Below are 13,679 nucleotides of genomic sequence, written 5' to 3'. Positions count from 1 at the left end.
CATTGCAGTTTAATCTTTTTTAACATCAAAATTTTTAATTGATTGGAATAATAAACTATATTTAAGTAGTGAAAGATGCATGTTAAGAAACTTCCTATTGTTAAAGTATATAGTGTTTGATAATAATAGTGTTTGATAGCTTTCAAGTTTATTTATAAGATAATACGACAAAAACCAAAATGATTGACAAGCATTCAAATTAAATTAATTTAGGATAAAGCTGATTAAATCTTAAATTCTAGATCAAGCATTAAATTTCCCCATCAACAGAATTTAAGTTCCACTTAAAATTTCGACTTCAAAATATTAATTGATTTGATACGCTTAATATTAAATTATATAAATTAAAATCTTTTATTGTAAATTACATCAAGTGTTTAATATATTTTTAAATTAAATATTTATAAAAGTATTTATTTTACTCAGTTTCACTTCCCATAACACAGAACTGAGAAGAAAATTAAAGATATTTTCATGTGCATAATTATGATATTTCAAAATTATAATAATTTTTTTCCTCACGCCTTTCAAGATTCTTATTGCTTTGGTCTGCTTTATGTGCATATCATTAGTATAAAATTATCACTTAATAACCTTAAATTTAATTAAAGCATTTTAAACTCCATTTATCTATGTTAAAATAGTCATGTTTTTGAAAGGGCAAAGCATAAAAATAAAATGTATTAAAAAATGAAACTTAAGCAGAGGTGTGGTTTTTTATCTCCATTTTAATAAATTGAGATTTATTCCATCTATAGGAGTAAAACTGTTATTAAAAATTAAGGATCTATGATTTTGAAATCTATATTTGGAACCATTTAAGAGATTTTAACAAAATCAACAACTACTTTTATATATAAAGAAAGTTTGTCTCAAATGTTCTTAATCTTTAATCAATATATTTCAATAAATAATATTCAACAACTTTATATGAAAGATACACACAGTGTGGCAGTGTTTATTGCATAATTTCAAAATCTTTTTACACACTTTACATTATTAAGGCTAAAGGCAATTACAGCCAGCCAGCATCAAATTGTCTGTATATCTAAAAGCAGAGTAAATTAAGTAGAATTATGTTAATAAATATAATAACACATCAAGACTACTTTGGCACATAGTCAGTAAATACAAAAATAAATGCTTTGTAATCAGCTTTAACAACACAAAAAGAATACTTTAAAAATGTGGTAATAACTTCTCACAAAATATAGAATTTCAATATTGTATAGTAAACAGATCTTGTGTAAAATCAGATTCCAAGATTGAGCAGGGTGAGATTCTTAGTTGATATATACAAGCTGTGGGACAACAAACACTTCAGTTTATAAAATCAAAACTATTCAAGGCATTTTTAGCACCATTATTTCAGCTGAGTTCACATATGAATACAATAAGAGAAAACAAACATTTGGAAAACTAAAACATCACATTTTTCACTTCACTAAGCTGTTCTTCCTCCTAAGTTAATGGCAGGTGTATGCCGCCTCATGCACACTTGGCACCGAGAAATTTTTCTTCGTAAATCTCCTGCTTTCAAAGTTTCTGGACGGGGCTGTTCGTAAGTCCTCATTCCATCAAGTGTAGCCAACCAGAAGCTTTGGGCAGTTGTATAGTAATTACATCTCCCATGACCTTGGCACTCGATGAAGGGCAAAGGTCTGAAATCTTCAAGGCATGAGCCAGGTGATGCCAGAGGTTGGCCAATACCTTCGCCTCCAGAATCAGTATTCTATAGGAATACATATTTTATGTTTTAAAAAAAATGCTTTAAATTCCTCTCTTTTTTGAGTTTCAAGTAATTGCATGAATAAAAAAATAAGTGAAATGAGATGTACAGTTGCCTAAAATAGAGAGGGGCAGAAGACTTGTCTTAATACATAAATATAAACCTAAATTTATTTTAAATATATAAATTTATGATGTGGTACAGTTAGTTGAACATTGTTCATTAGCATTTAAGATTTAATACCATGACTAATAGCACCAACATTATGTGTTTAATGTTCCAAAATCAAATAAAGAAAAAACTAATAGAAAAAATATTGCATACATTTGGTTTGTGGAATTGTAATTATTTTAAAGTTCACATAGTATTATCAATCAGAACTCATGAGCAAATAAGAGCCTATGTCCATTGCTGTGTGTGTTGCTCTAATGAAAAAAACTTTTGTTTTCATTCAAAAGACACTTGTTTTATTTGTTATATTGATAGTAAATGATTGTATGATGATAGTAAATGAATGTATTTGCATATTGTAATTTTGTATATTGTAAAGTACAATATACAGAGAGTTAAATAACTAACATGAAGATTAAGAATAAAAAAAATCATACTTTTAGTGATAAAAAGAAATGTGTTTAAACTCTGAGTTAAATGGATCAAACATTAACATCAAAATATAAATTATTAAAACCATACCATTAGGAAGCTGTAACCAATCCATAATCCATCCCATCCACCAGGACATTCCGGCACGTCCATTGTTTGACTGTGTACAGCAATGACCTAAACAGTTAACATTACAACATTAAAATACAATCAAATTTAGAATAGAAAAATTGTGTTTACCAGATGCATAAAATATTTAACTTATACATTCCTCAATAAAAATAATTGCCCTCGAACCCTTAACAATTCGGAAATATTTTAAGTTTACTTACTACCTATAATGATTAATTATAAGTATATAATTAATTTTAAATAAATTGATTGCAAATATGGCAGCAATGGGTGTGATAAAAATAACGAAAATTATTTTAACTATTGTACGCATAGTAAAAAAAAAATCAAACGTGAAAGCTTCATGCTGCTTATATGACAGCATGGGTCCATTAAGGGTTAAAATTGAAAATAAATACACAAAATAGAGTAATTTCAAAACTGATTCTGTGGTAATGGTTGTTCAAATCTCATAGTCTTGTTTAGAGGAACACCAAAATTAAACTTAACTATTTTATTAAACCTGACAAATCATATAAACCACAAAACAACCACACTGGTTATTAGCTAGAATAGGATAAATTCTTTTTAAAAAGGAGGGTATAATCAAAAAGTAAAACGATTGTAGTACCATCTCTGCATTAAAAAAAGAAGAAAATAATAAATTCTAATCACAGATAGTATTGTAATTACATGATAGTTTTAATAGTTTATTGTTTGGAATATTTTGTAGGTATTTGTTGAGTATTTTGTTGTTGTTTGTCTTACCTGGGTAGGTGTTTCACAAACAGAACAACGGCTGATATATTTTCGAATTTCTTGCCCAACTATAGGAGTCATGGACATTGTCATTGGTTCAGCTGTGCTCAGCCAATAGCTGAAATCATTTCTTGAAGCTGCATTGCAAACATTATTCAAATTGCAGAACATGAAAGGCATTGTGCTGAAACGTTGTAGACAACTTCCAGGTGTTCCTAAATGAAATAATTTTTTAAATTAAATAATAAAAATTATTGTAGTAATATTCATTAATGGAAGTAGAATACATTTTAGAAGTTATAAAACTAGCACACGATTAAACTACAACAATAAATATATTTAATAAACTGTAAGCTGCTGTTATTAAAAGGTATTAGATATCATTCAAATATGTTCATTTAAAACCATATTCAAAATTATTTTACTGGCAAAAATGTTTTCTAAATAGAAAAAAGGAATTTATTAAACATGTTTACAGAATAGTTTGTGTTTTGTTGTTGTTGTTGCTAATTCCCATCTGGTCTGACGGGGTCAGACCAGATCAATAAATCCGTTGACATTTAGAAAATCCGAAACCAAAATAGGAGAGGAATGAATGTCGTTCCAGTCCAGCCCTAAACAGTTCAAGGTGTGCTCAGGTGATGCCTTGTTTTGTTGGCATTTAGAGCAAAGAGGAAAGATCTTTTGATTAGCAGAAAATGTGCGACTTTTCAGGTGTCCACTGGCCACTCGGGATAAGCAAGTGTTGGTCTGCCTGTCACCAGGAAGAGATAGAGAGAGTCCTGGTCTTTTTGCTTTATACCAGTAGTGAGTAGGTGGAAGCAGTCACTTTTGTTTGTTCTGGGCCTTTTGCCTTGCGAAAAGTTCAAGGTATGTAAGCTCTGAGGTGGAGGGGACTGGATGGTCTAGTCCCTTCTTTGCAAGAGTGTCAGCCAACTCGTTTCCGTGGAAATCGACGTGGGACGGGATCCATTGAAAGTGGCCCCTATGCTGCTGGGAAATGAGCTTTACTTTTTTGTAAGATCGAAAAACTGTTTTTATCTCCAATGAGGGTCCAATTTTTGAGGTGTTGAATTGAACTAAGGCTGTCAGATAGTATCCAAGTATTTCCAAGGTGCCCTTCACTCAAGATTTTCTCTAGTTTGTGTTTTAAAGCTAGTAACAGTTACTGATACTTGTTTAACAATTTTTTTAAGAATATATATTTATAGTTAACGCTTCATGTAAACAATCCTTTGTTGAAAAATGGACAAAAAAAACCTACGTATTTACTAATGGATAAAATATACAAGATTAATTTAGACAAAGCAGTAATTGGGATGTTATGTGGACGTAAAATGGATGTTATAACATGAAGTTGTTATATTAGTAATGGACAAAAATAGACTAAATATTGAGTTATGGATTTAGAAGACTTATGGATATTGACTTATAGATACTAGATTAATTTAGACAAAGTAGCAATTTATTTTATCTCAATATATATACAAAAGAACAATTAAAAAATACTTGATATGGGAAAAATGCATAAAAAATAATAATTCAATGATACGGGATAACTATTTTTGATAAATAACATATGTCAAGATAATTGTAAAAGTCACAAGCTTTTACTGGAAAATGAACCACCCAAGATATTTATTAACGTTTTACAAAAATAATATACAAAATTTTCGAACAAGAAAAATATGTTTGATAAATCTACTGAACTCTTTGAAAAGAAATTTTTACAGATTGCGAATGCATTCTTCTAACCAATTGAATTCAGGATTTCAATCAATTAAATACCAGATTCTTATATTCGTTCCAGAATTTCTGCACATAGGTGCAATAGGCACTTTTGATTATCACAGTAAAGTTATCGATGTTCCACAACTTTTAATCCATAAATCATGATCACAACAGTAAGAATCTAGGAAATCATGCCACTTTTCTTTTATTCAAAGGAAATAGATGCTTCTGTACCATAACATCAACGGAAATAATGTTTAAAAAATTTCTTTAAAGCTTTTGCACAAGCAAATACCAATATTTTGTGTGCCATAATGGAATGAACGGCTCAGTGCATGTTTTAATGGGCGTTAAAATAACATTGCACCTATCGAATGATTAACAGTACCTTATGCGTTGGTTGTTTATAATGGAAGGCTTGCCATAAGGAGGCATACTGAAGAGTTTATACTTTATTTACATACATAAAAAACCTTATAATCCCATAAAATTTAACTAAACTTTCCCTGCTACACATTACTTTCACAGTGAATAATATAAAAAAAATAAAAGTAAAATTAAATTGTTTTTTAAGCAGGAAAGTCATCAATGCTCCAGAAGAAAAAAACAGTAACACTCAGGGTTAAACACTATAAACTTCTTCTATATCGAAAAATCTGTTGCAAATATTATTAACACAGTGTTAAACCAAGTTATTTGAGTATTTTTATTATCTATTTAACCGTTCAACCATTGAGTTCATGAGTAACATTGTGATGAAATCATCCCATAAATCATTACTTTTTAATTAAGTAACAGTTTTTTGATAAAGGAGACCTTGCAAAATAAAAGCTTGGGCTACAACTTAAAAGATTAAATAAAAGAATAACTTTGGAAAAAATTTGCCCGCATCTAAGTCAAAAACAAAAACTTAAGAACTACTTAGACTTACAGGCTGGGCAGCTCCGAGGAGCAAGGCACATTGACCAGAACAGACCTTACTTAGAAGGATTTTCTTTCCACACATAATTTTTTCCATCTTAATGAAGGAAATAAATCACTATAAAAAGTTTTAATCAAAGATTTTTTTAAAATAAACTATAAAAAGAACATATATTAAATGTTCATTACAGCAAGAAATGCCTTCAGAAAATGAAATGAAAAAGTATGTTCCTTTATCAAAGATAAAAGTACTAAATGAACTACAAACCTAAATCTTGACCATGTGCTCGTTCATTGCCCTGCAGGTACAAAAGAGAATATCCTGTCCACATTGGTGGAGCATTGAATGGACACTCTGGAATATCACTAGTTTGACTATGCCTAGTGAAAAAGTAACCACGAGAGGCTGCTGCTTTGCCAGGTAATCCAGGGAGTCCTGCATCACCTGTTGCTCCACTTACTCCTGCTAAGCCCTCCAACCCTGGAAAAAAATAACAGAAGCAATTTTTAGATTTTCATTTAACAATGTAACGAAAAATAATATTTATTTTAATTATGTTGGGTTTAAAACTTCATACCATTAAATCCAGGTTCTCCAGCCATTCCTTTGTTGCCAGGAAAACCTGCAAGTCCATCAAAACCAGGTAGTCCAGGATTTCCTGGGAGTCCTTGAAGACCATCAATACCAGGATCACCCATCGGACCTCTTTCTCCAGGAAATCCAGGCAAACCAGGTCTTCCTGGATCACCCCTGTCTCCAAATATTTGTGTTATCTTTTCAGGAGCATATGCATCACCAGGAATACCTTTTAATCCTGAAATGCAAAGAAATCATAATTCAAATCTTATTAATAAATAGGAAATAAGAAATTACAATAACAATTTAATATAAATTATTCTAATCAATGGCAATGATTGGTGTAAAGATTTATTAGGAAAATATAAAGAGGAAATTCTTGCTGCTGGAATGAATTTAAAAAAAAAGAACTCTTTAATTAGGCAAGCTAAAGTGATTTTTTTAGCATTCTTTGTTTTTAATGATACACTTGTCTTTCCTTCTTGCTCCCGTGAAAATGACAGGGCGAGTTTTTGCCCTCTTTTTCTCACTCCCATGAAATTTTCGGGCTGGAGTGTTCAGTAGTAATGCATCAATAAGAATAAAACTAATTTATTTCTTTTGCCGGAAAACATTTTATTTCTCATTTTACATAACAGATGGCAGTACCAGGATATTTTTAAGGTAATTGTAGATAGTTAGTTTATTTCAAACTAGATGTTAAAAAAAGAGGCACTTTTATTACCATTTTCCTGAAAATTAAATCATCGTTAAGGGGTTAAGATTTAAAGTCAGGTAATTTTAAAAAAAAATTAAAATACTCAATATTTAGATAAGTTAAAAATCAAAACCTTAACTATAACACAGCATTTTAAAGATTAAACTGCATCACATTCTTCACAAATATGAACTAAACTTTATAAGATGAAAGAGCATTACTAGCTGGCAAATTTTAAGTTTAAAGCTTGCACCATAAAAAATTTAAAATTTCATAGTAAACTTTCAAATCAAATAAATGCTGTTTTAAGCTAACCTTTTTGTTAAAAAAATAATAAAACAAATAAAAATATGGACATAATTAAATAATTGTATGAGTTTTTTCTCATAAAATAAAAGTTTCTGTTTTCAAGAACTAATTTTTTTAGAGAAAATTTTAATTGACAATTCTACAAAACAAATACAATAATTTAAATACCTGTTTATAATAGAAGCAGCAGTTTTATAATAATTAGAAAAACCCAATTTCATTAGTTCAAGTACATTGTTATAGTTAAAACTTGTGAAACACAATTTTTAAAAAAAATAAATGTTGGCTCGAAACTTGAAAGCCATTTAAAAAACAATTAGCTACAATAAAAAATATTCTAATTAATTTCCTTAACTAATTTCCCAATTTTTTCAGTATAATATCAATTCAAATAGCTATAAATAATTCAATAATAAAAAATTTTATAAGTATTAATTATTTAAAAATTTAACAAATTTGTTGCAGAAATTAGTCTGGTTTCCATTATTTGGAAAAAAGTATGATCGAAATTCATAAATAAAAGAATTCAAAAATAAAATAATGAATAGAAATAAAGTAATATTACTTATCCTTAATTATCAGATTAAATAATATTTTCAAACAGTATTATTTTATAACAGTATTTTGTTAAAATTTATAAATTATTCAAATTTTTTGATGCTTGCATTAATTTTGTTCACTTTCAATATAATGATCTATTGATGCCCACTTTCATTAGAATAACAGCGGTCATTTTATTTGGAGTTGGTTGCAAATATTTTAAAATTTCAGCATGCAAGCAAAAATTAATTTTCCAACAATCAATTTAAAATTTTTTAATGAAGACAGTAAAAATTAAAACTGTATTTTAAATATACATCTCCATACAGAAAAAAAATGCGTAAAATAAAAAAATAAATATGAATATTATACCTGGGAAACCTGGCTGTCCTCTACGTCCACTCAAACCAGGTAATCCAGGATCCCCTTGCAGTCCTTTTGAGCCAGGATATCCAGATAAGCCAGGTAATCCTCTTTCTCCTTTGGGCCCAACATTTCCAGGAAAACCATCCAAACCCTAAAAATTGATTAGATCAGGAGTATAAGTACTGTATAACAGAAATGAAAAATAAAATATAATGAAAAATAAAAACTTAATCAACCCAACCTATAAATCATGTCAGCAAAAAGATCAAATGAAAAGGTAAGAGTTACTGTAACAGATATTTAATACTTTTATCTCATATGATAAACTATTTAAAAGTCCCCTTTTAAAACTATTGAAAAATATTGCTTTCTAAGAGTTAAATTGATAATGAAAAACACAAATTTAAGCAACCTATAAAACGCAGAGTAAAAAGATAAAATTAAAAGTTCAGAGTCATTTTTACAGATATCCAATATTTTTTTATCATATATGATAAACTATATAAAAGTCTCTTTTTAATATAAAAATCATTGGTTTCAAAGAGATAAATTAAGAAAATTATGACAAAATACGATTAACCTATAAAATGTGTCAGCAAAAAGATTGCATATTTGGAAGTCAAAGTGCAATTGATAATTATTTATAATGAAAAATAAAAATTTAAGCAACCTATAAAACACATGAGTAAAAAGATCAAATGAAAAGATCAGAGCCATTTTTACAGATATTCAATATTTTTTATCATATATGATAAACTACAGAAAGTCTATTTTTATTATAAAAATCATTGGTTTCAAAGAGATAAATTAAGGAACTTATGACAAAATATGATTAACCTATAAAACGAGTCAGCAAAAAGATTGCATATTTGGAAGTCAAAATATAAAGTTAAAAAACTAGTACTAACTGGCAAACCAACAGGACCTCTTTCTCCAGGTGAGGCTATTCCTGGTAATCCTCGATCTCCAGGAATGCCAGGTAATCCAGGAAGACCTTCATCACCTCGTTGACCTGGAAGCCCTAACATTCCAGGTAAACCTGATCAAAAATTACAAGAACATCAGAAATCAGCATATTCTAAGACTAAATATATTAAAGCTAAAATTTAGAATTTTCTTTTATATCGCTTTACAAATATCAAATTAAAAATAAGCTCCCATTAAAATAATTATTTATTTTTATTTGAACAAGTAAAAAATGAGGCAAAAAGTCACTGAATACATTATTAATAAAAACAATTTTTCATAAAAATAATTAAATACTGTCAATCGGGGATAATATAAGCATTTGTTGTCGAATCTGGGTCAAAATAAAAAAATAACATATTGTATGTTTTCCTTCTGTTTATAATTTCTGGATAAAAAAATTTAAAAAAAACAGAACATTCAATGTATATTAAAATTAAAATTTTAGAAAATTAAAACTGTGTGCCACATGCCATTGAATAAGGTTCTTATAAGGCACAACTTTTACTTAATGTTTAAAAAAAAATTATCTCTTAATCCTTTTTATTTTATTTTATTTTTTTTTAAATCCACATATATTTATTTACACTTTCATTAAAAGTAAATCTTCTACGTCACAATTTAAATGATAAATGTTTCAGAAAAAATGTTCAGCCTTACATGGAATTATTCTTTAGTTATGTTCACACATCACTACTTAGTAAATTTCCATAATTTTTAACAAGATAACAACATAATGTACAGAAACAATTTATTTCTTAAACAAAAATCCTCGTAATTTTCACCAACAATGCAATAAAAAATACTTTTATGAATAATTTAAAAAATGTGACTTATCATTACATTGGATTGAACCTTTTACGAACACTAAATGCATATCACAGTAAGATTTATAATAATAAAGAGCTTCAACTTCACTTGTATTAGAAATATTGTATTCAATGAAAAAAGAATTTGCAAAAATAAATAATTTCATAAAATGAGAGTTACCTGGTGGACCGATTGGGCCAGGGCTGCCTCTTTCTCCCTTAATTCCTGGAGTTCCAAATCCTGGATAGCCTTTTATGCCTGGAAATCCTGGTAAACCAGGCTCTCCAGCTTCACCTTTCCTACCTGATAATCCAGGAAATCCTGGCAGTCCAGCCAATCCTTCATCTCCTGGCAAACCCTTTTCCTCTAGAATAATACAAGAATATTAATTGAAATTTGAACTACAGGGATTAATTTTAAAAAGAAATTCAAATCTAAATTACACCTATCTGTTATAAATTTACCTCCAAAGCCAGGTATACCTTCATCACCAGGTAATCCAGGAATACCCTCATACCCTAAAAGAGACAAAGAAGAAATAATTTTTTTTTAAAAAAAAAGAAATGTATTGAACTAAAACTATAATGCAAAAAATTATGAATATTTGAATATAAATTTCAATATATTGTATAATTTTTCAGAAATTTTGAATAATTGTATGCATTTAAACTTAGCTGTAAAATTATATTTTACAGAAAATAAAAGGCCTTAGATATAAATACAAATTTTTATTAAATTATATCTTAATCTGATTCAATTAAATAAAAAAAAATTTCTTAAATGCATTGATGTGATTGGGAGTTTCGAATTTCCGTCCTTAATTCTTCAGAAAAGATTTTTATTAATTTTAGGAGAAATTTAGAAAGGCAACAGCTTTACTCTACCTAAATGGTCTGTTTTATTTTTTATAATTATATTTATTTAATTTATTATTATATATTAATAAAAACATATAAATAATGATAAAAATAAGATATTTTATAATTATTTTTGTTTTATTTTATTATTATTTACAAATAAAAACAATTAAGTAAAATTAACAATTAAAATAAATTTTGGAGTAAGACGAGTATAATTTTGCGAAAAATGCCTGGTCAGAAAAAAACAAGTTTAAAGCTTTTTGTACAAACATCAGTATATCAGAGGAAGATGGAGCAGCTATCACATCACTGAAAATGGCATGTATACCCCAACTGTTTAAGTTGATTTAAAAAAAGCTTTGTTTTTCTCACCCATTATCTAAATGCTTTTTTTACTGTTTCAAAAGTGAAACAAAACAACTAATGTCGAATTAGAAATTTATTTTCTAACTTATTACATTCAAATATTTTCACCAAAGACATAATTAATGCAAATTACAATGTAGAGAAATTTAATGAAACCTAGAAGCTGTACTGCATTTTTCCTTTTCTAATATAACTACAAAATTTCATAATAAACTAAAATAAGTCTGAAATTATATATTTAGGTAACAAGGTATTAGCATTTATATTCTGCACACCTCTCAAAAAGTTCATATTGCTCCTTGCATTTATTACCTTTAGGGCCAGGACTGCCAGGACTTCCAGGTCTTCCATCAAAACCAGGCTCACCACGCTCTCCTTTTAAACCAGGAATACCTGGAAATCCATCTTCTCCTCTGATTCCAGGCAAACCATTTATTCCCGGTAGACCTGGCTCACCTGATAATCCTTTACTCTCAGTTCTTGAGGCTAAACCTAGAATAAAAATTTTTAATAATATTAAAATTTTAATAAAAGGATGAATATTTTATTGAATTAATAACTATAAAAACTGTTTTATATAAAGAAACAAACTAAGAATAAAAAACCTTGTATTTTTACAATAATATTCAAGATAAGGTAATAGGTAAATTATATATGGGTAATAGGTAAATTATATAGTGAACATTTAAAACTAATTCAAGACATTATAAGTAATCCAAGACTAGGATAAATTATAACCCGCTGTCATTAGATATTATGAAGAATGATGCATTTTATTTTAAACAAGTTATATGTTATACATCTTGTGTAAACATAGTGCTCTTAGTCTATTTTTATTCTTTGAATAAAAACAACCAGAAATGCATAATAGAATGTTTAAGAATACTAGCGAAAGATCATTAATGATTAATCTAAAATATGAAATAATTTTTTAGTTGAAATTATCAAGCTATGCTTCATACAACGAACTATAGTTTTAATCAATATCTTTGTTCAAAAAATTCACTTAAAAAAGATATACCTTTAGGACCAATATCTCCTCTTTCTCCTTTGATTCCTGGAAATCCATCAGGTCCAGGAAAACCAGAAAGACCTCTTTCACCCTTGGGACCAGGAAAACCAACAAGACCTTCAAGCCCAGTCTCACCCTAACATAATATATTACAAGATTAATTAGTTTGCAAGATCATAGTAATAATAGATTTTGTTTGAAATTCAATAACGCTGTCACATAAGTATTTTAACTACTATAAATAAAAGTAAGAAGCTAATGCCTTGAATTTGAGCATTAAAATGTATGCACTATTTGGAGGTTTTGACGTTTTTATTTTCGTTGTTCGTTTACAAGTATTGTATATTATAAAAAAAAATTATGTGATCACAGGCAGAGTTTGCTTCATGTATTCTTACTTTCAATCCTTGCAAGCCAGGTAGACCAGAATATCCTATTTCACCTTTCCTACCTGGAATACCAGGAATTCCATCAAGTCCAGGTTGTCCAGGAAGGCCAGGTAATCCTGGATCTCCTTTCACTCCATCAGATCCTAAATTTAAATAATTAATAGAATTAAATCATAGATTTTAAAAAATTTGATTTTTTATATTATGACAGCTATATATCAGAACTCATGCTTCAGAAAAAGTTATGTAGAATTCATACATTAAATATTTAATTTTTTTAAAATGATATATTGTTGTATAAAATACATGAAATGTTGAAAAAAATATTGTAATATAAAATATAGTTAAGGAAGAAATATTTACTAACTCATGAAATTTCTCATCACTCATATCTTGATTATCGTCTGTCTCCATTTAGCAAAAGACGAAAATTCGACAAGGTTTATGTTGATGCCAAAATTATAAAATGATTTGATTTATTTCAAAATTTAATATGAATGAATTTTAAATACATTTTTATAATTTATTTTGAATTTTTTCGTATTTAATTATTTGAATTGCAAACTAACTTATTTCAGGGTTTATAACTATAATATTTTTATTTAAATTTCCTAATATAAATTTATAGTAGGATTTTATAATTTTTAAAAAAAATGGAAGATAATCAGGTCACGTACAATTTGACTTCTATGGCATTTATACAATCACTATCGCAAATCACTAAAAATTTCAAAGCTAAGCCAGTAATAACAATAAACCATTTGAGAAAAAAAAACCTAATTGAAATATTCAATTGCAGATTTTAGTTTTGAAACAGTATGTAACTTCATAATGTTGACATAAAATAATTATATAAGAGTGACTGCAGAGCCAAACACAATAATTCAAATAAAAAACTGATTTACAAAGAAATCATAACTACCCTAGTAAAGG

At 28.1% G+C, this 13,679-nt stretch overlaps 1 protein-coding gene across 3 annotated transcripts in view; it reads right to left on the bottom strand.

Annotated features, from left to right (window-relative positions):
- Positions 1–925: 925 nt before the first annotated feature.
- LOC107442286 (uncharacterized) overlaps positions 926–13,679 on the bottom strand; it is an 85,587-nt gene continuing 72,833 nt past the window's right edge. For all 3 annotated transcript variants that reach the window (XM_087157336.1, XM_071177543.2, XM_087157337.1), the window contains 12 exons: positions 12,756–12,889; positions 12,367–12,493; positions 11,658–11,837; positions 10,584–10,637; positions 10,300–10,485; positions 9,252–9,382; positions 8,350–8,494; positions 6,433–6,669; positions 6,123–6,335; positions 3,212–3,417; positions 2,423–2,509; positions 926–1,732 (listed from right to left, as the gene is read on the bottom strand). In XM_087157336.1, coding sequence (XP_087013462.1) covers positions 1,445–1,732; positions 2,423–2,509; positions 3,212–3,417; positions 6,123–6,335; positions 6,433–6,669; positions 8,350–8,494; positions 9,252–9,382; positions 10,300–10,485; positions 10,584–10,637; positions 11,658–11,837; positions 12,367–12,493; positions 12,756–12,889 — 1,988 coding nt within the window. In that variant the 3' untranslated portion in view covers positions 926–1,444. The remainder of the gene's footprint in view (positions 1,733–2,422; positions 2,510–3,211; positions 3,418–6,122; positions 6,336–6,432; positions 6,670–8,349; positions 8,495–9,251; positions 9,383–10,299; positions 10,486–10,583; positions 10,638–11,657; positions 11,838–12,366; positions 12,494–12,755; positions 12,890–13,679) is intronic.

This window comes from Parasteatoda tepidariorum, chromosome 2 (assembly GCF_982258835.1).
Source record: "Parasteatoda tepidariorum strain Cologne lab strain chromosome 2, Ptep-v5.0, whole genome shotgun sequence".
NCBI lineage: Eukaryota > Metazoa > Arthropoda > Arachnida > Araneae > Theridiidae > Parasteatoda > Parasteatoda tepidariorum.
Note: the sequence above shows the minus strand (reverse complement) of the source record. Positions and strands in the feature narration are given on the sequence as shown.